At 36.1% G+C, this 26,489-nt stretch overlaps 3 protein-coding genes across 7 annotated transcripts; 2 read left to right on the top strand and 1 right to left on the bottom strand.

Moving 5' to 3' along the window:
- Positions 1 to 277: 277 nt before the first annotated feature.
- On the top strand, positions 278 to 1,276 carry LOC114716366 (uncharacterized). Its single transcript, XM_028901361.1, has one exon. It carries the CDS (start codon positions 361 to 363, stop codon positions 862 to 864), a length of 504 nt encoding a protein of 167 aa, XP_028757194.1. The 5' UTR covers positions 278 to 360; the 3' UTR covers positions 865 to 1,276.
- Positions 1,277 to 2,091: 815 nt separating this feature from the next.
- Positions 2,092 to 15,800, top strand: LOC114716365 (uncharacterized). 5 transcript variants are annotated; one of them, XM_028901358.1, is made up of 21 exons: positions 2,092 to 3,636; positions 3,731 to 3,768; positions 4,091 to 4,251; positions 4,854 to 4,928; positions 5,366 to 5,481; positions 5,852 to 5,966; positions 6,255 to 6,383; positions 7,018 to 7,065; positions 7,238 to 7,335; positions 7,425 to 7,621; positions 7,713 to 8,005; positions 8,882 to 9,031; positions 9,132 to 9,440; positions 9,548 to 9,697; positions 10,802 to 10,877; positions 11,570 to 11,694; positions 11,835 to 12,029; positions 13,341 to 13,481; positions 13,567 to 13,695; positions 13,825 to 14,028; positions 15,329 to 15,800. In XM_028901358.1, exons 3-21 carry the CDS (start codon positions 4,117 to 4,119, stop codon positions 15,491 to 15,493), a joined length of 2,850 nt encoding a protein of 949 aa, XP_028757191.1. In that variant the 5' UTR covers positions 2,092 to 3,636; positions 3,731 to 3,768; positions 4,091 to 4,116; the 3' UTR covers positions 15,494 to 15,800. The 5 variants fall into 5 exon arrangements, with proteins under 5 accessions (XP_028757191.1, XP_028757188.1, XP_028757189.1 ...); XM_028901355.1 differs by having other exon boundaries at positions 2,093 to 3,636; positions 11,567 to 11,694; positions 15,329 to 15,493; XM_028901356.1 differs by lacking the exon at positions 3,731 to 3,768 and having other exon boundaries at positions 2,093 to 3,638; positions 4,093 to 4,251; positions 11,567 to 11,694; positions 15,329 to 15,493.
- Positions 15,801 to 17,184: 1,384 nt separating this feature from the next.
- On the bottom strand, positions 17,185 to 25,987 carry LOC114716377 (uncharacterized). The gene is made up of 11 exons (XM_028901381.1): positions 25,911 to 25,987; positions 25,207 to 25,376; positions 23,742 to 24,267; positions 23,230 to 23,380; positions 22,764 to 22,874; positions 21,962 to 22,337; positions 20,782 to 21,018; positions 20,392 to 20,461; positions 19,496 to 19,659; positions 17,838 to 17,904; positions 17,185 to 17,597 (listed from the first exon to the last, which is right to left on the bottom strand). The coding sequence occupies exons 2-11, from the start codon at positions 25,342 to 25,344 to the stop codon at positions 17,446 to 17,448; spliced, it is 1,992 nt and encodes a 663-aa protein (XP_028757214.1). The 5' UTR covers positions 25,345 to 25,376; positions 25,911 to 25,987; the 3' UTR covers positions 17,185 to 17,445.
- Positions 25,988 to 26,489: the final 502 nt, after the last annotated feature.

The following is a 26,489-nucleotide window of genomic DNA, read 5'->3' as shown; positions in this document are numbered from 1 at the left end:
AATTAGAATTGGTTCTGATTTTGTAATTCTAATTAGTTTAATTAATACGGATAAGTCTTTATTATTTTATTTAAAAAAGGATAATTATAGGATGTGGTGAGATAGAACGTGGGGAATTTATTTAGGGGCAAAACTGTATTTTTAAATTTATGTTTTACTATTTGGTCCTTCTAAACAATTATAGTTTTTAAGATCCTTTCCAATAAATATTATCCATATTAGGTCCTTCTCTCTAATTCTCCCAAGTTTTTATCTCTTTGCTATCCGGAAAAAATTAATCTTTAATCTCCGTTTATATGTGGCGGGTGAAGCTGGGCTGATTCGGAGTGGAATCAGGAGTTCGGTATAGCAGGAGATTGGATGGGTTTGTCGGCATCAACGCGAGTGAAGAACAGCCTGTCCCAGTCGCCGGAATTCGAGTCAGCATGCGAGGCGGCCTTCTCATACTGCCTCTCTCAAACGCAGCATGCTTTCCAAGGCGTCTTCCCTTATCAACTCCACGCCGCCTCCGATTACATCCATTCTCTTCTCTCCGACGCCCACCCCCACCGTCTCATCCTCAGGTGGCTTTCCGCTCCACCCGCCCGCTCCCAGGTCGATTCCGCCCTCCGATTCATCACTCCCGACGACCACCACGATGCGCTACTCGGGCCCCTCCAGTTTAAGGCCTGGGCCCTCCACCTCTACACTGACGCCGTCCTGTCTAGTGCTGGCAAAGCCCTTCTATTCCGTGTTCCCATTGGAGTCGCTGGGATAGCTGGCATCGGAGCTCTCACTCGCTCCGGTAATCGATTCGTTGGCACTGCTATCGGGGCCTACTCTCTTGGCGTCGCCTTCTCTATACTTGCTGGTCTGTCCGGATGATAATGTCTTCTCTTTTGCCAACCATAAGATCCGTCATGGAGAGAAATCACTGATATGTCCACATTATCTGGATGCTCGGCCGTTAGCTGTTCAGCCATTCGCCTGCCACAGCTTTGTATCACCTTCTTCTAGCTGTATAGTTGTTTATAATTATAATTGTTGTGTGTTGCCATGGCTTTATGCCAAGCTTATTAGCATACCATAGCTCATCACTTGTGTTTCCTTGAAAGACGAGGAGTTGCTAGAATCTTCCATGAGATGATATAAACCTGTGTGGATTATCTCCTTTGCAGTAGCCACTGTTCCTTCAAATACTCGGCTCCGCCATCTTGTCTTCCATAATAGCCAGCAAATTTGTCCATAAACTTTTTATTCAAGGCCATCAGTTGAATATATCTTTTCCTTGGTTACGTTGTTCATGGGGTTCCATCGAATCTAAACCTGCAGATTACCAGAGAAAAATGCAGAAAGTTTAGAGTTCCATATGTTATTTGTTAGGCCTTTCTTGGCTGAGTGAAGTTAATAATCTCTCGTGGACAACATGCCATAAGAAGAATTCTAACCTTTTTCCAGAAGGGGCCACTTCCGCGACTTTTTCCATATAGGTTCAGCGTTGCAATAGAAAACATCTTCCTCATAAGGCGGCTTAACAACTCATATTCTGTCAATCAACTGACCATTGGGGAGAACATAGTCTCACTGAAACTTGAAACTTGGTTCGCTTCTGTTTGCAAATTCAATCAATGGTTGATTTATAGGTAGCCACAGGTCCCTACCAAATTCTGGTATTGACCACGCTTCATTTTCCTTCCAGTCCCTTCCATAAAGTCATCCCACTCACTCTTGGAATTTCATTTCCCACAAGCGCATACTTCATTTTTAAGCATTTCACTCGAAGGCCTTTCGGTTGTGTAATGGGACCCCAACAGAGTTTCATTATATTAAAAGCAGAAATAGAGGCCCTTGGTGCCTATCAACTCAATACTCAGAATGAAATAAAATTAGAATGTGATTGGAATGAAGAAAAAAATTTAGAAATAATCTTCTTTTTCGTATTTATAGATAAAAACTAATTATGGTGGAACGATGATGATTAAAGCCAACGTCCTGGACTCGACCGTCGTGCATTGAACATGGATTACAGATTTGCAGGGAAGCTTTCTGCTTTTTCCTCAACTCGTTAAACCATAAAGCTTGGTTCAGAAAAAGGGGGGGGGGGTAATCAGTACCTCTCGTATGAGATTTCCCATGGCCTTTTATTTGAGAAAAAGTTTACTTGAAAAATTCTACAAAAAGATAGGCCCCAGTAAAATCTAAAGAAGCAAGCAACACTTCTTGCCTTCCAGCACAAACCCCTACAATGCTTCACCAGTCTTCCACGCAGCTTAAAGAAGCAAGCAACACTTTTGGGTTACTATATTTTATTCCTACAGTTCTGCTCCTGGAAGAGTGTGTTTTATCTTGCAGGAGAGTCGTGCAAGTGGAATAGTCTGTAACGAATGTCATGATTCCAAGTCTCTCCCTCCAACTATTAATTCTTTCTATTCTGCAAGCACTTCTGGAGGACAGTCGTATAGTCCGAAATAATTCATAACCACAGCGTCCAATGACGTGACTCAAACTATTGATTCTTTCTATTCCGCCAGCCAACAGAAGAAACCATCAAATTAACTGCATGCCAAAGCATAGCCTCTCGCACTATTAACGCAATCAAATTTTCAAAACTTTTTGTCCTCTCTAATACGTACAGGGTTTCTTGTTAGAGTTATCACGCCGCAATTGAATTCAAGAATCCTTTCTTTGCTTCGGATGGCTGGCTTGAAGGAGAAGACATACATTTGTTGAAAGTGAAGTGAAAGGGCAAAGAGAAACCAAAAAGGAAGATAATCCTAGTTTAATTAATTGCTTTTGGCCAAGAAAATGTATTTGTTTTCCCCCAAAGATTCCAAGGCGACTCACATTTTAGGCTATTCTGAATGAGAACATAAATTTCTCATGGTACGCAAAAGGACTATTAGCTGCTACCTTGTTCATTGACGAAAGACGTAACAAGGAGAGGGCAGAGATAAAAATCTGAGAATATGCCTCTAACTCTGGATCAGACAACGAGGAAAGGGATTTCGAAACTAACATTGGAAGCTACTAAGAGACCTTGTTTGTGTTCTTCCGTTTTTGCCGTCACGAGTGATTGTCTTCCTCGAAAATGACTGAAAAAACCTGTGGAAATTAAGAATGGAGGGCATAATGCGCATGGTATGCTGAGATGCGGACAGAAAGAGAAGAAAAAAGATATGGCGTGGGTACTGTAAAAGTCAAAAAGGAGGAACAGTGAGGAGTTTTCTCATAACCCTTCCCGCGCGGAAGTTACGGGACCGTTGGTGCTGGTCTATTTTGTGAGCCTGTCAACTAAGTGGACAGCATGTGATTTATTCAAGGGCGGGCCATATTTGACATTTGCCAATGCCATGACAGCCCGATTGATCGTCCATCCAACGGGATGCCGTCTGACGTGGCCCCACCACCTCACACCATCATCGTCAGGCGTCCGTGACGTTAGCTGTTAGCATGATCTTTCTCTTTTTCATTTATTTTACTTTTCTTCTTGTTGGCAATTGCACATCGCAATTCCTTTCATCTTATGGGTTGTCACTACAGAAAAAGTACTCCTCCCTCCCATTTAAAACTGATTTTCCAATTTCCACACACGCTTTCTGCACAAAACAATTGCCCCGGCCGAACTTCAAGTGTCTGACATATTGGCATTATTTGAAGGTGCTCCTTTCTTGTTTCCTCTTCAGTTATTTCAGGTTGGAATTTGGTCTTTCCGGTGTTTGATTAAATTATTTTCTCCCGTTCTGGCTTTCAGTTCCGATCGCGATCTGAGACGCTTCAGTTTGCGAAAGAGTATGGTTTCTGTGCTTTTATTAGGTGGAGAATATCTTTTTCCTGAATATTGGCCCAGTCAAATGCAGTTTCTATCCAAAATATTCTCCGTCAATTTGTTTTCTTCTTGGAATTTATTTACCTGTGACATTGTGGAACTATGTATGCTGTATGCACAGCTCAGCTATGCCTGAATTTAATTGGGTCTTAATCTTACTCATAATTGATTTCTGGAAAGACCACGATGACCAAATCCTGAGGAAGGAATGTAAATTCAACGTTTCATTGCTGGAATGTTAATTTTGAAGTTACTGATTTATTTAACTAAATTCTGTTGAATTTCAGGAGGGTTGGTAGTTTCACGGGAAAATGGGGGTTATGTCCAGGCGGGTTGTGCCCGTCTGTGGTAACCTCTGTTGCATTTGTCCTTCTTTGAGGGCAAGTTCAAGACAGCCAGTGAAGCGTTACAAGAAATTGCTTACTGATATCTTCCCGCGTAATCAGGTGAAATTTTCTGCTCATGATATGTTATTTCACTTTTGGAGGAATAATTTTTATATCATCTGCAGATTGACGATTTAGTCAAAACGATGCTTCTCTACTATCAATGACCAATGATTAACTTTTAGTTGCATTTATTTTACCAACCTGTACACTCATTTTATTTGTTTTCTTGCCATCTCTTTTTAAGTAATGTGGTTTTGAGGTCCAATCCAGGCAAAGGCATGAGGCCTATCCTAGTAACACAAAAAGTTTACTAGAGCTATGCCATTCATGAACCATAAATTATAAGACCTCTCTTAAGTTTTGTGCAATTTTTTTCTTTTCAATTTTTATCCACACATCATATTGGGCTATGTCCAACTCTTTTTTCCCCAAATATTTTTCTACACATTTTAATGGGGTCTAAATGTTAAAGACACAAGTATAACCTTCTAAAAACTTCTAAATTATTATCGATCATGTGTGTTGCACAAGGAACATATCTAGTTTCTTGGATAAGATTACAGAACATAATACTTTGAACGCTTTAGATCCCCTTTTGTATTTTGGCTTTTCCAACGTAACAAAAATCTTATGTGGGTGACTGTTACTGGATATGGCAGGATGCTGGGCCTAATGAGAGGAAAATTGGAAAGCTATGTGAATATGCCTCCAAAAATCCACTGAGAATTCCAAAGGTTGTTTTTTCCCTTTCCCCAAGAAGATGTTCTTAGATCTATTTTTGCTATGTAGTCCTAGCCAACAGTCAGCTCTCTTGATCATTTTGACAATGAGTATACCGCTTAATACCTGAATAAGTGTCCCTTTGTTTTCTACATCGATTAAATCTCTTTGTCATACGTCTTTATTTCTGTTTTGAATTTGTACTTTCTAAATTTTCTTTTCTCTTTCACTTAGTTCTCGTACAGTTGCCTCACATAATTCAAAGATAAATAATGAATGGTGGAGAAAATTTAGACGTTTTTCTATGAATCTTTTAGAGTTAACTAATTTTCTAAACTGGTGAAATATATCTCCTTCATAACTTATTTTAAACAATAATGAGTTGATTATGTGCTGGAGGAGGAAATCCTGTTAGCTTTCATTTAAGATGTTTAGCGTTTTATCCATGCAGATCACTGAAAACCTGGAACAAAGATGTTACAAGGACCTGCGTAATGAAAATTTTGGGTCAGTGAAAGTTGTCTTGTGGATATACAGGAAATTGTTATCGTCATGCAAGGAGCAGATGTAAGTTCGATGCTGGATAATTTAACCGCATAGTCCGTGTGTTGCATTTTCACTTTATCTTATGCAAGTTTACTGGAACAAAGGGGAAGGCTGGTCGTGGAGTTTATCTTTCAACTTCTTAGATTGAATCACCAGAAGAACATTTCATAAAATTGCAGAATGTTTTTGAATTTAGAATTATCTAATTTATGCCTCTTTTCCTTGTACATGCAACATACTGTAGGGACTTCCAGATTTGCATCTCTTACATAATGTTTCTAGTTGGGTCTCCTTTCAAATTCTTGTTTATTTGATCGTATTGATGGATTGCTATTTTTTTTCCTATTATTTTAAATATGTGATGATATTCACATGATGTTTAATCTTGCAGGCCCTTATTTGCTAGTAGTTTTTTAGGGATCATTCGAACACTTTTAGAACAAACTCGAGCTGATGAAATGAGGACTTTAGGTTGCCAAGCACTTGTAGACTTTATAAATTGCCAGGTATTTCATTAGGCCCATCTCACTTAATTTCGAGTCTATAAATAAAGAACTACTGTGGGGTTCATTTTCATGTTGACTAAGAGGCCTAATAACTTGAGACTTGGACAACTCGGAGGGTTGCTGAAGCAGTATGATATATTTATTGGCTGCATTATTTCTTGATTCTTGCCCTCTGTTTTCTGGGGAATACGTGCTATGTTTTCACAATTTTTTTTTTTGACCAAAAATGTTTTCACAATGTTTGGATGTCATAACTTTGTTGATGCTGACATTTTGAGTTAAAAGTAGACAGACAGTACATACATGTTCAATTTGGAGGGTCTCATCCCTAAACTATGCCAATTGGCTCAAGAAGTCGGAGAAGATGAACGAGTTTTGCGTCTACGTTCTGCTGGACTTCAAGCTCTATCCTATATGGTGTTGTACTTTCTCTGCTTCGATTTTTACTATTCTAGAAGTTACTCATTCACTCTCTGAAGTTTAATTGTATGAAGTCTTTCCTTTCTTGGTTAATTACACACTAGAAACTACATATCCTTTTTTTTTTTTTTTAAACGAAACTCTCTGTGGATGAGAATATAACTGGAAACATGATGATACACTAAAGAGTGGAGGGGATTGTTCTTCAAGATATGGTCCTTGGCAGTTTTAGAAATTATTGATAACAAACCATATTGAGATAAAATATACTGAATATTTAGCCTCTTGATAAGAATCTGCAACTCCCTTTACTTTGTTAATTTATATATATATTTCGTAAATGAATTAGACTTTGGACTCCTTCATTTGACTAATTAATCATACCATACTTGTACCAAGAACTGTGGCCATGGATGACTGACATATGCACTGACACAATATAAAGTTTTAATCTTAGAAAATTGCATCTGTGGGATGAACGAAAAGTTTTTTTTTTTTTCAAATTATTCATTTTCATATGTAAATTTCATTCTGGTTAGATTATAGTGGTTACCTTATTCATTATACATTATCTGTAAATCAAATGCTTTACAAGGCTGTTTATTAATTTCCCTCTATTTTCTGTGACTAGGTGCAATTCATGGGAGAGTACTCACATCTTTCCATGGATTTTGACAAAGTGAGTATTTTTTTTTATGCTTTGACTGGTCAGTGATCGCCTTAAAACAAGAAAGTGACGTACACCAACAAGATGCATTAAATCTTCAGAATTAACTCTTCAGAGCATTAGGTAGCTTTCACTGATCTAGATTTCCCTTTTGTTTCTTGTTTGGGTGGGTGGATCCCCTCAGATTATATCTGTGACATTGGAGAATTACATGCATCTCCAAATGAAAGTCAACCATCCCGAGGTGGAGAGGCTTACTGGAACTGGGATGGACTTCATGTTGTAAGTCTTATCTTACTCATCTCTCCCCCTGTTTTGTAAGCATTTTTCATGATTCCAGGACAACCTTTATCTGTTTACCATGTCAACAGGGATACTGCCAAGGATCCTGCTTATTGGTCAAAGGTTTGCTTATGTAATATGGCAAAATTGGCTAAGGAAGCTACAACTGTGAGGCGTGTTCTTGAACCACTTTTTCATAATTTTGATACTGAAAATCAATGGTCTCCGGAAAAAGGAGCTGCTTGTTCTGTTTTAATGTATCTGCAATCCCTTTTGGCAGAATCAGGTAGACTTGGAATATTCAGTGCTTAACTTTTTCTTGAACTGAAGTTTTCTCTAAATTTCTCTGTATTAATTGGTCACTTTCTGACTGCCAGGAGATAACTCCCATCTTTTGCTGTCCATTTTAATCAAGCACTTGGATCATAGGAATATTGCAAAGCAACCTCTTCTGCAGATTAATATTGTTAAGATAGCCTCACAACTTGCAGAACATGTTGAGCAGCAGGCCTCAGTTGCAATTGTCGGTGCGATATCTGACCTCATTAAACAGTTGAGGAAGTGCTTGCAAACTTTAGCTGAAGCTTCTGTTGCTGGAAGTGATGAACATAAATTGAACATTGAACTTCAGTCTGCTTTAGAATCGTGTATATTACAACTTTCAAGCAAGGTACGAATCACTTTTTTGTTTGTCTTTTCCAGCTGTTTGCTTACCCAAATTTCTAGAAGAGCCTCCCCAATACCCCTCCCTGAGGAAGTCAAAAAGAAAAATTATATATGAAAAAAGATCCTCCTTCTCATATGGATACCTTGATGTCTTGATTTTTGAGGAGTCATATTCTAAGAAGGGTTACTTCTCAAGATTTTATATGTGAGAGTGGCTTCATCCTTCTGGGCAAGTTGGCAACTGAGGGAAAAACTAAAATCCTGAACTTTATGAGATCCTCCTTAATCTGATTTCCTTCATAAGATCTAGTTTGATGAGTCTAACTTACCAAAAACTGGAAACTGAACCATGGAGATGCAAATATATGATCACAGGTCCTTTTTCTCCTCAGATTGGTACCTCTCATTATGCCTCTCAAGAATACATGCTTTTTAATATTTAACTGCTTTTCATCCATGTAATTCCTCGTATTGAGAATAAGTTACCGCCAGTTGCAGACAGACTAACATATAAGCCCATTTGACCTTATCCACAAACTCCCTTTGGACGATGATGGGAAAAACAAAACCGTTTTCCTTAACATGGCAGTGATTGCTGGATGAGGCAATGTGCACTTGGGAATCGCAATGAGCAGCAGCTGTATGAGGAGCAGAGGATCTGTTTAGGCAAATACATTTTGAACCTCTTATTCTGAACGAGCCCCAAAGCCTCTAAGTGTCATTTGGAATAATACTTGTATCATCTTAATGGTTTAATATGGAAAAGGAAGCCACTTAATTTTCCTTCCCATGGATTTACAATATCGCTTGTGTGAGGAAAAAGAGTATTATTTTGTTGCCGCATTCTTTTTGGATTAACTATGAAATTTTGAAATGTCAGGTTGGGGATGCAGGCCCCATTCTTGATATGATGGCAGTGGTGCTAGAGAATATCTCAAATAGTACTATTGTAGCACGAACAACAATCTCTGCTATTTATCAAACTGCAAAATTAATCTCTTCTATCCCTAACATATCATATCACAAGAAGGCAAGTACTTTTTATTTGGACTGAAAATTGGCTTTTCTACATCCTAAACACTTGTAAAACAACTGTCTAAACATTAAGGTTTTTTTATCGAAATGTCCAGGCTTTCCCAGATGCTTTATTTCATCAGTTGCTTATGGCAATGGCCCATCCAGACCATGAAACACGAATAGGGGCACATAGTGTCTTCTCTATGGTGCTTATGCCATCCCTTTTTTCTCCATGTTTAGACCAGAAAACAAAGATGATTCAGAAGGTAGAGAGTGAAAGCTTTGCCATTCATGATCAAAATTCTGTCAGTGTGAAGAGGGAACCATCAGAGGGAAAGACAAAAGCAGGTGTCAATGGGAAATATGTTCCTAATCTATTTTGTGTTCACAGCTTCATGCGTGCTCTCACCGATGGAAAGGATGTATGAAATTTCTAATCATCATTATAAAATTGTATTAGCAAAGATTTGAGTCATTAGATTCTGATATTTATTGTGCTTAAAAAATGTGGTGTATCTGTAATTTTCAGGAGCTGAGTTCTCTTCGATTGAGTAGTCACCAAGTGAGTCTTCTGCTCTCTTCAATCTGGGTACAGGCAACTTCTGCAGAAAATGGCCCTGAGAATTTTGAGGCAATGGCTCACACTTATAGCATTGCTTTGTTGTTTACTCGTTCTAAGGTGAGATTAATTGTGGCCATGACGTTTTATTCTATACAGTTGGTAGGGAAAATAATATGCTTCTGTTTTTCATAAACAAGTTATTACTTATCACACAATTTGTTAATCACGAGGTGGAAAATTACAGGGATCCTTTATAATGCTATCTCATAATCATATATGGGTTTTATTCTATATAATTAGTAGGGAAAATAATATACTTCTTTTTTTCATAAACAACTTATTACTTATCACACAATTTTTAATCACGAGGTTGACAATTACAGGAATCCTTTATAACGCTATCTCATAATCATATATGGGTTTCTAGATAGCGTCCATGGCCCTTTTCTTACGAAAGTGTTGAAAGTGTGATACTTGTTCTGTAATTTGTGCTTAAGATTTTGCATTATGAGCTTCTTCGCTCCCGATGCTGTCCCTGGCTTCTCAAACTTGTTATGGAGAAATATTTGATGATGTTTGCATGTTTGTCTGGTGTGATGAAGATAGAAGCATGTCTCATTGTTTAGAATTTCTGGCTGCAACGACTGATGATTTTGGGACTGCTTTATGGGATTATTCCCAACAGCTAATGCCTGTCTATTATCTTTCGCTAGATTTCACCTTTGTTGTTTATAACTAAGTTTCTCTTGTATACAGATTTCCCAATGAGTATTTTGACTAGGTTTGAAATGAGTGCCGACATTGTATTTAAATACTCCTCCGGTCCTTATTATAAGACCCAATTTGACTTTTTATTTGGTCCTAATTATAAGACCCAATCCATTTTCTCTCTTATATTTATGCATTTTTTTCCAAGATAATCCTTCTAATAATGATAGTTTTAGCCAATATACTTAATTAGCAAGGATATTTTAGAAATAACAACACTTATTTATTATAAATAACCATCTTAACTTACTTCCTTAATCTCCTCAAATAAGTCAATTGGGTCTTATAATTAGGACCGGAGGAGTATATAGTTTTTTTTAAAGGAACTTTTGTACCTCTCAGAAATGGACAGCTAGAGCACATATCATCATCCTTTTTCCTTCTTTGATAGCTAAAGACAGTTTGACATGATTAGTTTCTGCCAGTTTGTGATGATTGAATTGCTTTCCACAGACATCCAGTCACATGGCTTTAGTAAGATGTTTCCAACTGGCATTCTCCCTGAGGAGTATCTCTTTGGATCAAGATGGTAAGTTAAACGTATAACTGAATTTCTTCTAGTCCTTTCCTCTTGTCGTCTTGCTACACTTTCTTTTTTCTATTATCTTTTTCCATCAAATTGACTTGGAATTATGATATATGGCTGCCTTTAAGGCTGAACTCTTTTTTCTAATGTTAAGCATCAAATTCTTGGTATCTAGTTTCCTGAAGTCCTTAGCTGTTCAAGATTATGACAAAAGCTCCCCATAGGCCTTCACTTAGTAGCTTATACTTGTGAATCAAAATGGTCCTCAATGCGATGTTAGAGCTTCTATAACCAAATAGTCAGGAGTTTGATCCTTTAACTAAATTAAGTTTCAGCACAATGCATGGTGTGCTGGTGCCTTATTCATACTTCAAGACCAAAGAACCATTGTCTGAGGAAGAGTGCTTGAGATTGTAATAAAAATTAGTCATAGCCCTTCGCTTATAAATTTAAGTAATTGAATTAACATGGTCCCTGACAATAACAAATGAACTGTATCTTATTTGTTCTATCAGAAAAGAGAGAGAGAGTGTGTGTTTGTAGCTTTAAATATTCTGATTTAACCTGAAAATCCTGAGTGCTCAGTTTGTCACCCTGCTAAAACTTGATGATAGTCTTGCATTCTTTTCACGCTTAGTATAAATATATTCCTTGCTTGTGTTCTTATAAATTGCTCTGGATGTTTCTTTAAGGAGGCTTACAACCATCACGCAGGAGGTCTCTTTTTACTTTGGCGTCGTACATGCTTATATTTTCTGCCAGGGCAGGCGATTTCCCTGATCTGATTCCAGTTGTTAAGGCATCCATGACTGACAACACTGTAAGTTTCTTCACCCAATTTCATAAATTGAATCATATTCAGTGTCTTTGTTTTTTAGTTTCCTTGTGAAATTGAGATTCTCAATCAGTCCACATTATTTATTTTGGTTAGGTTAGTTAATTGGATTCATAAATTTGCAGGTAGATCCTTTTCTTGAGTTGGTCGATGACATCCGACAGCAGGCTGTTTGTATAGAATCAGAGAAGATATCTTATGGATCTCAGGAAGATGAATTCAATGCTATGAGGTCGCTTTCAGCTGTAGAATCAGATGACAGGCAGTTAAAAGAGACTGTAATATCATACTTAATGACTAAATTTGCAAAATTGTCAGAGGTAAGATGAATGGTTTTATCTCTCATTTGTTTCCGCCCAGCTGGCAATTTTGCTGGAGTCATACAAGAATACTGTGAATTGATCTTCAATTTTCTTTCTGGTTTGCATTGGACAGGTTGAGGTGTTAAGCATGTCAATGATGAATTTTCTGCTCACCTATGAATAACACTGTTGAATTTGGTCTTCTTTAGAGATATTAATATAGTGATTTATGGGACGTCTTCTAGTAGTTTAGCATTTAAGACGAATCAATTCTTCATGTGTTTTTTTATGTTTAATGATTAAGTGATCAGGAGCTTGATCATTTGCACGCAATTCTTTATACATCAGTTTCAGCTCAAGAAATAGTTGGGAAATGCTCTCATTCATGCTTCCATCTGAAGGTGTTTAGCGTAAGGGGCCATATCTTATAGATATCCATAAAACCATTCATAGGCCTTCTATGAGTTTAGCCCTTTAAGATGGATTGGTAGTTGACTCACTGAAAAATGAAAATGTCACCCTCCTCGTGGTTGTATTATGAGTCGATATATGGACCTTCTGATTGGAACGACACTATGACAGGTTCTGCGCAAGGGAGCACCATCTCACCAGGGTGACTTTCATGAGCCATTATTACATTTATAATGGAGTAGCAAATTTCATTGCAGAATAAAGACTATATAAATCTGACTTGGTTTATCTAAAAAATATTCTTATATCCCTTGAGCAATCAGTAATGTTATTTTAGGTGCAGATCGCCAATTATATAAATATGGGGAAGCTCTACCTGTGCGAGTACAATTGGCAAAAGAAATGTAGGAAAGAGGCTTTTTTTTTTTTGGGGGGGGGGGTCTCTGTTATGGTGCGTCTTTTTCAAGGAAATATAGAATAACAGGAATATTTAAATAGGTTTGATTCTTTATCGGATCATAAAAACCCACTCTCCGAAGATCTCTCCCCTCTCTTCGGGATCGAACATCAATTGCAACGATTCGACAAATGGCTCATTGGGATAGATAAACAATACACCCCCCTAGATAATTGTTACTAGAATGATATGATAATTGTTACACCATTGGACTTTTGAAGCTATATATATTAGAATTTTATGATAGAACGAATTAAATTTCTGAGCAAGTGTTTAATACACGAGGCAGTTAAATGGTTGCTCTTAGTACACTTTTTTTTAAATTAATATTCTACTGATGTACTGTATGATGAATTTACAATAAAAATAAAAATATTTTGCCAATGTGTTCAAGTGACAAGTGCATACACATTTTTTTCTTGGAAATGATCCGTTATGCCAATCTTTTCCTTGTTGGTCAGGATGAGTTGTCCGGCATAAAGAAGCAAATTCTACAGGGCTTTTCACCCGATGATGCATATCCATCAGGACCTCCTTTGTTTATGGAGACACCACGCCCATGTTCTCCGCTAGCTCAAATTGAGTTCTCAGACTTAGAAGAGGTAAAATCTTGAAATTGCATTTCCATTAAAGTGCCTTCTGAAAAGATTTTCTGTCTGATTAGTTCGGTGATTGGTTGTTTTCCAGATCATGGCTCCAGTGGTTTTGATGGATGAAGAGATGGAGCCCGAACCAAGCAGAAGCCAGTCAGATCGCAAAACATCACTTTCTTTCAATAACCCTGACGTTCTAAGTGTTAATCAACTCTTAGAATCGGTAATGCTGATCTTTAATTTTAGAATTTGCTAGGTTCCATGATATTGTGTTTTGAATCAATTTATGATGCTTTGGCTGGAGACTATGTGTCATCCTTTTAGATGTCCTATGGGATTTTTCTATGTATAGGTTCTGGAGACTGCCCGTCAAGTTGCTAGTTTCCCCATGTCATCAGCTATTGTGCCTTATGACCAAATGAAGAACCAGTGCGAGGCGCTTGTGACAGGGAAACAGCAGAAGATGTCAATTCTTCACAGTTTCAAGCACCAAGAAGCTAAGGCAATGGTTCCTTCAAGTGAAAATGAAACACAATTTCCCTCCTTACCAACTAAGGTGATCACTTTCTTATCATAACTTTTGAAGTTTATTTAAAAGAGAAATAGTTATTACGAAGGAATTTATTTTTTCCAAGGATCTATTTGGCATTTAATTGGTTTAATAGTCAACTGAGTATTTAAAGTGTTCTGTTATGCATGACAATTATTGTTGCTTTCAGCGGCACTATTTTTTTTTTTTAAAAACCCGGGGGGGGGGGGTGTTGGGGGATGGTTTAGCGAACTCCCTTTTCATGAAGTAAAATTTTTGTTGAGCCCTCGGACTTGTCAATGGTGCCACCTGGTTGTGAAATTCCACGAACAATTTGGATTTAGTTTAGATTGTAGAAAGAATAAAGAACCATAGAAAATCTTGATATTTGAACTGCGGGACTTAATTGGGAGTGGGGCTTGTGAATATTTGAACAGAAACTCGTTTTCATTTCAAAATCTGTGCTTGATATAGCTGTTTGACTTTTGGCCAAAAAAACAAGGCATAATTGTTTGCTATCCTAGTTTATTAATTCACATTGCTTTTGAAACTGTTGTCGACATATCGGTGATCAACTTGTCACTGAAAGGATAGAGAGAGAGGGGAAAAAAATTGAGTTTCTCATAGACTGAAACTCAGCATATGTTCCTTTCTCATATGACTCTTAACATGGTAGGAAAATTTATCCTTGTATACGCTCCCAGTGTCGCCTGCATACTATGTTATCCGGGTCCAGAGTCAATGAGAAAATTTTATGATTTTTTATAGGGTTAATATAATTTTTGGTCTCTCAAGTTTACTCTCATTTTGGTTTTAGTCCCTCAAATTTCAAACTATAGGTTTTAGCCCTCAAGTTTCAAACCATAGGTTTTAATTCCTCAAGAAGTAAAATAGTCAAGGTATTTATTAAATTATAAGCACCAATGTTTTCGACGGAAAGAAACTTGAGGGGCTAAAACTTATAGTTTGAGATTTGATGAATTAAAACCAAAATGAGAATAAACTTGAGGGATAAAAAATTGTATTAACCCATTTTAATTTTTATTTATCTATAAATATTCATAACCTCTTAAGATCTTTGATGTTTTTTTTATCCTTTTGACATATATTCGGAGAGGGTATGAGCCTGTTTTGTACGCGTGGAGTTTATATATTATACCATCTATTTACATCTCCCGGGAATTTTGCTATTTACTACACCTTAGGCTGTACCATGAATCCATGATTCACAGCAGTCAGGCCCCAAGGGCAGGGCCGCGCATAGAATATATTGATTCTTAAAAACATTGAAACGATTATGGTTTGATGCATCTGCGCTGTCGTGTAGACTCTGGAATGTTCAAAAGGAGATATGGCATTGGCCACTCTGGAGCAAAGTCAAGCGCAAGATAAGGTTCGCCTGTTTGCACAGTATGACCCTGGACAGCAGCATACTTTGAGACTACCGCCGTCAAGCCCCTATGACAAGTTCCTGAAAGCCGCCGGATGCTAATAAGTTTTATTTATCATATAGGTGCATGTAACTATTTAGATCTCTTATTCTGTCATTTGTTCCGTCTCCCAAGCAGTTAGTAATTTTTTCATTCTTTCCTGTAAGTGTTCAACTGTTCATCATAATTCTTTCTTTGGACGTTTTCTTACCATTCGTGCCCACCAGTGCATATGCTAGTCTTTTTTCTTTTTCCGTTGTGGGGAATGGGGACAAGATTTTTCTCCCCAGCAAGTGCATGATTTTAGTGACAATTATCTATACAACTGGTAACGATCTATACATCTAAAATTAATTTTTCTCTTGCGCATATACTCCCCCTGTTTCAAATGTGAGGTATATTTTGTAAAATCTTATAATTTAATAAATGTATATTTATCAATAAATGAATGGGATAATTAATCTCTAAATCCTTATAATTTCATCTGATTTTTAATTGGTTCCTTATAAATTTTTTCTTTTTATCAAATCCTTTTACTTTCATGTGTTTTTAATTAGGTCCTTCTATTTTTTTTTTTAATCAGGTCCTTATAGTTTCGCTTATTTTTTAATTAGGTGCTTTGTAGTTTTTGAAAAATTATTTATTAACTTTATTCTTTACAATTAATTTCATTTTTAAATTAATAATTATATAATTGGACAAAATAATTAATATAATCATTTAGTAATTAATAAATAATCAGAATAATAATTATACTTAAATATAAATTATTTATAATCATATTTTAATTTTAGAAAAATTTATTATTATAATTTGAATTTTATAATTATAAAAATTCGAATTGAAAATAAATAATATATTTGTTTAACTAAAAATTTAAAAGAATATTAACATAAGATTGTTACAATAATTTATTATTTTTAAAATGTTATTATTTGTAAAATAAAGAATAAAAATTACAAGGACCTAATTAAAAACAAAGTAAAACAATAAGGACTTGATAAAAAGAAAAAAAATTATAAGGACTTGATTAAAAATATATGAAAGTATAAGGACTTGATAAAAAAAAAAATTATAGGGACTTGATTAAAAACCAATTGAAACTATAAGGACTTATATATTAATTATTCCTAAATGAATTACCTTACAACTCATGGTTTTGCAGATGGATCCCAAATGTCACGGGTTGCGGTTATGTGCGGGATGATGCTGTTTGATATATTTGGCAAAAATTATAATTTTGATGAGGGAAAGGAGACAATTTTTATTAATCAACTCCAAAAACACGTAGATAACTTGATTCCCTTAATTCTTGGATCCCTTGAGGCAGTACAACCTATCACATTTCTTAGCATTGCCAATATTTTCCCCTGATTTCCACATTCCAGGAAACACAAGCGGTATCAGATGAAGCACCTAACTATTGCTCAATTACTCAGAACCCAGTGGACATGGCTACGATACTGCTGCATGTTGATGTTATGTCCACTATATTGCATGTTCAGCATTCTTAGAAGACGTTTTCGGTTTTATAAAAGTTTTCATGCTTGCTTTTTTTGTTTTGGAGCCAGGCATACGTGTCATTCTATGAAAAGTAATTCTTTCAAATAAAATTTAAATTTTGATTCACTACATTACAAGAGTTTACCATCTTTACTCGCCAACAAATGCACAAATATATTTTTTGCTCCAAAAAAAAAAGGGAATGTCGGCAAATATATTTTGACCCAAAAAACCAGCTAGATAAGATCAATTTTTGCTCGGGAAGATAAAAATTGACGAAGGGATAAACAGATGTCGATTCCATTACCTTGTAGTCTAATCAGCGTTTAGTGTGCCGATAAAGCAATTAACTCAGATCCATTACACTAATGTTGGTTGATTTTGTCAAGAAGTCCCAGTTACACACTGAGATCAGAGGCAGTTCCATTTCAGAGCATCGTAAAGGCTGTGATCACCCGCAAAAGACGACTCAAATATGCCATGTCTATGATTCCAACAGAGACAACCAAAACTAGTTTTGGGTTGATTTCGCCATACTTCTTAACTCGGCCAACATCTGAGTAGCGGCCGATTCTCTTGCTTCACGAGGATTTAGACACAGGTTACCCCCACATGAACACTCAAAGTCCGTTCCTCTAACAGTTACATTAGCTTCGAAACCACCTTCAAAGGGTAAAACCAATAGATCTTAGTTATGCTAATCCTTTTACAGAGACATATCTAATATATATGCAGACTTACAAGACATGTAAATGAGTAATTTGAGTATCATGAATGTTAATTAAAGAGTAATGCATCGTTAATGCTATGCTAGTAATGGTGCACTAACAGCATTGAAGTTCCCTAGAGTAAATCTCATTTGCCTCCACTTCTTGATTCCGCATCTAAATTAAACAGTCTTACCATCCAACGTTGATACCCGATAAGTTGGCAGGATCCAATTATTTTCGTGACATATACCATCTAGTTCCTGCAAGATAAGCAGATTTCTGATTACTTGTACGGAAATATAAATCCAAGTATTTGTATGGAAATATAGGAAAAAGGTGGCAGGGACAGCCTACATTAGTCAGTACTACTTTGATACTCCCTGCCCCCACTCTTTTCTGAGGAAATATATGTACTGTAAACATTCACATGTCAAAATTAAAAACGATTATCATGTTTTCTCTCTGTCCTTTTTTTTTTGGGGGGGGGCCCTAATGAGGTCAAACACCCATAGCTTATGCCTTTGCTCCATAATTTATGGATTGATGTACACCTACGAAGAAACTCACACGGAAAACAATCAACCTATATGCCTGTGAAGATTCAAAAATCTCACACGACTTGAATCTAAAAAATATTTAAATCCCTTTTTCTTAAAAAAAAAAAGCTTTTATTTAAGAGACAAACCTTCTACACTTTATATATCTTTTATTTTAAACTATCAATCTAGAAAATAGTCCTCAGATCTATTTGATTTTTTTTTTAATTTAACTATGCTATTCAAGATCTTAGACAAGATATTTGTAAATACCTTACAAATATATATATTTTTATTTCCCAATGTCTAAAGGATAATCCTCGCAGAGATTTGACTTATTTTATCATTCCTTTTGCTTTTATTATTTTTTCAATACAAAATCGTAAAAAGAAATATATTTATATTCTTGATTTTTGTTTTTTAATCTTTATTTGAACTATCTGGACACAATATAGTGTTCACACTAAGTAATTAAACCTTAAGCAAACAAGGCTTTTAAAGGGATGAAAGTAGCTGAGTGCACCATAGATGGAAGGTGGGATCCTTTTGCAATTGAAAATTGGCTGTCAGATAAGGAAAAGAAAGCAATTTACCCTATGATTGTTCCTAATAGTTTTGCAACTAGGGATAGGATGGCTTGGGCAGGTACTTATAATGGCCAGTTTGGTGTTAAGAGGGCATATCATTCGGCGAAGAGTCGTTATGGTCAAATAGGTCTGGCATGCAAGTTACTTTTCTTTCAAAATTAATGAAGCTGGGTTTCCCAGGCTAGATGTCTGGCGGTATGATGTCATTAAAAAGTTGAATCTTCATGTGTTGGTTGTACCCTAGTACCTGTATTAAGCTGGTACATATGGAAATCCAGAAATGAATAAACCATAACTTGTTTTCAGCTGCACACTCATGCGAAATGGGATCAAGGTTACTCAATCTTTATATTAAGATGAGGCATCCGGGATTTTTAAACAACATTATTTCATTAGGATATCTAGATTACCTTTTACATCTAATTAGAGTTTATCTCATCTCACCTTATCTCAGGATTTGTTTTCTGTCTTATCCTATCTTATATAGGATCAGTTAGCGTTAATTGCACCTAGGACTCTGAATATCCCTAGGGTTTCTTCACTTGTTAGGTCTGTTGGCAAATTGAATAAAGTTCAGATTACTTGCCATTTACTTTTCCCTCAATTTCTTCCACTTGTCCCTCCTTTCTCCTTCTCCCATTCCCACTTTACCCTCATCCTACATCACACAAGCGTCATAAGAAAATGAAATGTAAGAACTGGCACATGAATAGCACATCATGTCTTGCCTGGCATGCACTTTGCATAATGAGGACAGCCTCTGACAATCTTTTCCTCTTGATACATGGTGGAGAGCAATGGTCCTCAAGATTTTGAGATGTCATTCCATGCTCATTGTTGCAGCCTTCTATGATGGATTCTATCTTTAACTCCAAAGCACCCTCCCCACCTACTTTCTCAAGAAAACACAAACAGAATGGACGCTATCTATCACAAAAACAGAGATAAGATTTAAGATGAAAACCTATAAATTTGACTAAGTAATTAATGACTCAGGATCTGCCTCATAACAATAGAACATCAACAGAATTGCTGGATTGATAATACAGCTTATAGCTGATCCAGTGCAATCTTACATCTGAACTGCTAAGGTAAACGAGAAGCAAACAGGAAATTAAGGATGCTTGAAGCACCTTTAGATTCATTGATCGATGAAATTGAGATAGTTCTTAAAGAGTATGACCAAACAAGAGTATAAACTTAACTGATTTCAACTGTAAAGGAATACATTATTCTTCAATAAATTGTTTCTTGCATCCAAGGTGTTGGTTAAGTTTATGAGCACCTCCCCTCACAGAGTGATATAGGAAAAAAAATCTATTCTAAGTTATCAACATCAGCGGCCTTGCAGATGCCACAGAATCATATGATAGGTTGCATATGAAATCAATGAAAATAAGTTAAGTTCTGAACCAATGTCAGATCTGCAGGAGGGCTTTTTTGATATTACGCTTGATAAACTAAAAGTGAAAGACTTTCACTTGAAAAAATTAAGAATGAAAGGTGAAGATGAATTCTAGAAACACTAAAAAGCTAAACTTGGGAAGAAACCATAGTGATTAATTAATGAACCAGCACAAAAATATGAGCAAGCATTGCAATCAATAGTTAAATAAAAACATACCAGTTAATATTGTCTCAATTTTTTTATTGCACAGAGCAATCTCATCTTCTATCTTTCGTTGCTGGAGGGCCTGCACATAATAAAATAGCAATGACGTCAGTAAAGGCCTTTTAAGCATTCAAATGGTAGAAGTATGCAAACTTTTAGAATTAACTTGACGGAAAAAAATAAGGGTAATGATTATGAATGTATTTGTAGCAAACTTTTTTGAAGGTTTAAATACAAGTGACTAATATAATCGACAAGGTTGTGAACTGTGCGGCATCATTATAGTTAGATACAAAAGTTACAGTAGGAAGTCAGTTTAATAGATAGACGATGATAAAAACATTATTTATTTCATTTTTATGTGCAGATTCAAAGAAATTTTAGTCATTCATAAGCCATTACCAGCTCATTCCTCCTCCGAGTAAGAACTTTAAGGGAAGTTTGTGACAGTATCTCTCCCTTCAAAGCTAAAAATTTTTGGAACTTCTCGTGATCAAAATTGTTAGTATTGGACTGACTTGTAACCAGAGCACACCGATCCTTCGTGTCTTCTATTGATGAAGTGTTGATGAAAATCTTGTTACATGTGGCAAGACCGTTGGTTTCCTCTTCAGTGATATGTGTCATAGTCGTCACAACCTGCCAAACCAATGGCATGCAATCAGATGAAAGACAAGAAACACCAGGATAAAACTCAGCAAACTATTGTGATTGCACTACAAAAAGAGGCAGAAAATTCAAACATACAGGACTCAACTTGGGCTTCTTCATTCTATGTTTTTTTAAATTAATTTACAAAATTCAGGTGTTGAAATATGTAAGGCTTGTACAATTAGAATTCTACATATTTCTATTATATCATTTACCTCTAGAGACATGAAAAGGCCTTTAAAACAGGGGAATACAAGACATACTCTAAAATAAAAAATCACAAAATACCAACACACACCTGCCGTATTGAATGGGCCTTGAATGAAAATGATGTTAGGGAATTTATTTGTTATATTTAGTGAATATAAAATATCAGCTAGAACTTCTTATACAGATTAAGACAAAATAATCTTAATTTAATTGATATAAACTGAATCTACTCAGGTCACAGAATGACTTTATAAATATACCACACAATCATGCATGAGTTTCAGCCAGTTGATGATAGCAGGACTCATTGGAACTTAAACCTTCACATTTTACAGTTAAAGATTTCATTATTAGTTGTTCCTCGTTTACAGCCGTCTCTTGCATATCTAACTCTTGGATTCTCGAACCTGATCACTAAGATTAAGTCTCTTGAGTTCCTCTTATCTTGCAATCTTTCTATTTGAAACTTCCAACAGCCTAAGCTTCTAAAATTTTGCATACCCTAAAGATATCCTTGAACCCAAACACAAATGAAGGTATGACAACAAGCATCAACTACTAAGAGAAAGGCCATGTCTTACCGAATTCTTTTCTTGCTGTAATTCAATATAAAAATCAGAAAGACTCAAATCGTACAATCAGAGAAGCAAGAAAAGAAAGGCCCAGCACTGCTAACACTAGCAACTAACTAATGAACTAGTTACACAGGTAAATTTCTTGCCTTGGGAGCACTGGTATAGCCCAATGGATAATTTTGCACAGATGAATTTTTTGTTTCTTGAGTCTGTACGATATCGGCAAAATACTGACATTTTTCTTTCTGACATTTTTCTTTCTCTTGAAATGGAACAAGCGAACAATTTTCGACATCCATGCTTTGGAGCTCCCTATTACAATGAGAGGGTATGCCTTCACAGTCTTCACAGTCTTGATTATTTTCTTCCTGTTTCAGCAATTCAGTATTGTTTCTGCTTGGCCTGTTATCAAGACCAATAGACATATCCTCAATTGCACAAGATTCTGTCATTCTAGGACTGCCCCCCATCATAATCTTCTCTGTCGTCCTTGAATCTTGCAAACCATTCGAGAATGTTCCTCTGCAAAGATAGAATATATTACACATACAATCGATCTCATCCTATGGAGTGAGTCGCTATCAAAATAATAGTTGGTCAAAGGATGACAGAGGAAGATTATGTTATTGTGAGCCAGCTATAGTGAAGTATATGTGCCTGGATCCAATATCTAAAAACCATGCGATTTGTTAAAGCAATTAAGTTGATCCGTATTAGAAAAGCACCCCAAAATGATCAGTAGCTATTGGGGAAAGCAACAGATTCATTTCAAAGGTGCCACTGAACTTAGTTTTTAAACATGCTGGTAACTTAGCCTCCACTAATTCATGGAATTAGAAATTTTGACCAAGGCAGCTGAACATATGAACACAAGTATAATTGATGAAGCATTTAAAATCAAACAACATTCTAAATCTACTTTTCAAAAATAAGAAGGATAAGGCCCACCTAGAAAGCCACTCTAAGATTATTTTAGAATAAGGAAGCAAATGGAAGTGCTCTACAGCTGGGGTGACCGTCCAACTGCTAGTACTCTTCGTGATCAAAGGGCCCTGCAAGCTATCAGAGAAGACAAAATGTTATTTAAAAGAATATGCAATATCATGAGTAGGTTTAGTTCCTTAAGCATTAAAAAGCCAAACACAAGTATGTATTTCAAGAAAAATAAGCAGGTGCATAGACCATTTATGTGATCTCCTATGATGCAATTCTAAGAATAAGAACAAGAAAAGAACACGCCCATATGATGAAACTGCAACATACACTCTTGACTCTACCCAACAAGCAGCCGTGAAAACTACAAAAAACTATCAAAGCTTAACTATATCATAAGTTATAGCAATGCCAATCAGCCATGAAACAAGAATTATCAGTCAACTGGGAAAGTTAAAAAGGAATAACAATTAAAACAAACCTATCAATTACATCTTTGATAGGAACCTGAATAACCTCCTGATTGATCAAATGGGAGCACTGCATGATCAAGAAGAAGGAAGCTGTCTTCTCTTTGCTGTGAGAGTACAGAGTGTGGCTTTCCAAGAGCATAACATTTGTCTGGTCAATACCTGCACCAGTGCAACCACAGAATAAAAATTAACTATTTACATATCAGCAAGCAATTAATAAACTAAAATTAACATAATAGTGATATATTAACCAACAAATACCAATATGACACATTAAGAGCCTCAAAATAGAAAGGAAAGGAAAGCAGCAGGTATGCAAAATGATCTAAGGATTACTTTGTCATTTTATGGAAGAAGTTCATTTTTCACTTGGTTAAATAAATTGGAAGCAAATAAATTCTTCTAGCAACAATGTCCTTTGATATGTGATTCCACTTTAAAAACATTAAAATTAAACTAAACTCTTCAACAAATGCAAACAACAAGAACACCAATCTTTTTGTAGAGGATGGATTATTACCTACAGCTTCCTTGACAGCAGAATAGCCAATTTGCAAAAGTCCAGCTTCATCGACATTCAATTTGTCTTTTGTATTCTTTCTAATAACTCTTTTCTTTTTTAATGTATATTTTGCTCCCTTCGTATCTTCATAACTTTGGCTGGAAAAGTCAACATCTTTTTCAATCACGGACCAAACTCCCTTAGTGATGGAATTATAAAGCAAAAAGCATTTCTCCTTCTTACAGTCTATTAAAAGGACTGTAACTTTTGCAATGGGCCATCCCTCTATATTAGGAACAGTTTTTGCCGCATCCAAACACATACATATATCACATGCATCCATGATCATTTTCTCTACTACAGAAAGTTGTTTCTCCACGTCATTGAGTTCAGTTTCACCACATTGTTGCATGAAATTCATATATGCTAACAAAGTTGGCTTCAGAACAACAGCCAATTTGCAAAATTCATCAAAAGGTAAAAATTTTAGCTCTGGGTGCTGTCTTCTGTAGTAATAATTATACAGCAACACAACAGAATGCACCTGGAACCAGAAATCATAGTCAACAAGAGAAGATGAGCAAATTATAAGTTAATCTCCATAACATGTCCAAGCATCCACATATCTGTCCAGTGATCATCCATTCTTTAACAAGTGAAAAGAAGACAAGAAAAATAAAAAACCAACAAACCAGTGTCTCAAAAAAGAATAATTAAGCCATCTCAAGTCAATAGGGAATGGCAATACGTCATTCTATGTTCCAAGCAGGAAAAACAAAGAAATAATGTAACTAGAAACCAAACAGTAGATCCTATCAAAAACAGAAACCATAAAGTGGCGAAACCGTAGCTACAAAAAAGGGATTCATTAATGTTGGGAACCTGGGAAAATCTTCTAACACCCAGCTTCCCTACAGCATGGCTAAGAATCGGAACTTGGGTTTGATTTTTCAAGAAATATACACGTTTTAACCTTCCTACCATTAGTGACCACTGTCCGCCAGCCCGCCCCCGGCCAAAAATACACACACCAAAAAAAAAAAAAAACTGGAATAGATTACACCCAGTAAATAAAAAGAAACCAGAAACAAAATTGAAAAGCTGTAGATTGGCATTAGAGAGGCCAGAACTCTTAGTTTATTCTTCGTCCAAAACAAATCCCCCGAGCACCAACCACTACCTATTCCTTGGTTGCACCGAACCTTCATAATATATCCCTCAAAATTTAATCTTTTAAGTATAGGCCCTGGCATATTCCCAATGACCAGTGGCTGCGGCCTTTACTAAATCAGGTTCTCCCCTTGGTTGTCAACTATAGATATTAGGTAAAAATGTGACCTCATTCTGAGAGATAGTTCTAGCAGTTGATTAATAATTAATAAGTTGTATAAACATTAAAGCCATCTCTAGCAATCTCCACATGGTGGAAAATACAAAAGAAAAATATAAAAGGCACCAAAAATAATAAGTTGAAAAAAGACACCTGGTTTGCAACTGACTGCTGTTGGGATGATGTGGGATTATCTCGAACAGATGATTTTGCAGGCAGCATTGGGTAAACCAAGTATTCTAGGAATGCTTGAATTGCATCGTCAGTTGGGCACACGTTTGATGAAGCCATGTCGTATCCAGTGACTTTTAGGTTCACTCACTCTGTAGTTGTCATGTGCGAAGAAAAATAGCAAAATTAAAGATTGAAGATCATCGCATACGCTTGTGCAAACAAAAGGAAAATCATAGGAGTATGATACATAATGCTAACCGGAATGCTTATTTTCAAACTGCGAATTGTAAAACATATTAACAGTAAAGATTCAATAGCAGATGGAAAATAACTGGAACGATAAAACATGGCTTATATGTATAATGCATGGGATACTGATAGACCGATGGTATATTGAACCCCAAGAGTTAAGAAAAGTAGCAAAACACAAGTCATAAATTATCTTACTAGTCACATAAGTAATTAATAATTGAAATAATCTCAAATAACATTATTCTCTTTGTATATAAGGGGGGATGAAAATTATGAACATTTCTCACGCACTTTAAGTGGGAAGTAAATTCTGGCTGAAGAAATAAAAATGGGAAGTAGACATATCTTATATACTTCAGCCCAGCTCATTAAACAGAAGCTATTAGAAAAAGGCCTAAAATTTTCATTATTATTAATTTATCATTTCTAACCTGCTAAAGAGCCTTCGATTTGAACGGTAGTTTCATCAGACCCGGCATAACTAAAAAGGAAGTTGAAGTTCCGTGAATAGAATGAGGTTGTATCTAATCACGTTAGCACCTATGTCTGGACATCAAATTTGCATTGTCTTTCAAGAAAATGTCTAATTTAAAAAGAAAACGAAAAGCTGTCATGATGACCATACGGAACCTTTAACCTTTGGGCTGACTAAATAAGAACTTAAGGAACAGCGTTTCCAAAGTTAATAGGAACAGCCATCACGATTAAATGAAAGCCAATTCATTATTTTAAACTAACCCCCTAAACCTAACTTTCCATCAATCATGAATGTTAGGATCGTTTCTACATTCCTGAACATTGTCTGCTTTCCACGACAATTTGACAATGAGGTATTCCAAAACAGAGACAAGGCTCTGCTTCGCAATATTTGCTTGCCGCAATAATAAACCAACTTGTTTGACGAGAAAGGAACTACACTGACGGAGAGGAGAAAGAATCTTGCTTGATCAGAAGTGTGTAAACACAAAAACCAAGAAAATCCGGAAGCAAAATGACATGTAGTCAAGGAT

This window comes from Neltuma alba, unplaced genomic scaffold, assembly GCF_004799145.2.
Source record: "Neltuma alba isolate B1F8T4 unplaced genomic scaffold, ASM479914v2 tig00011652_pilon, whole genome shotgun sequence".
NCBI lineage: Eukaryota > Viridiplantae > Streptophyta > Magnoliopsida > Fabales > Fabaceae > Neltuma > Neltuma alba.
This window is presented reverse-complemented; position numbering and strand designations above follow the sequence as displayed.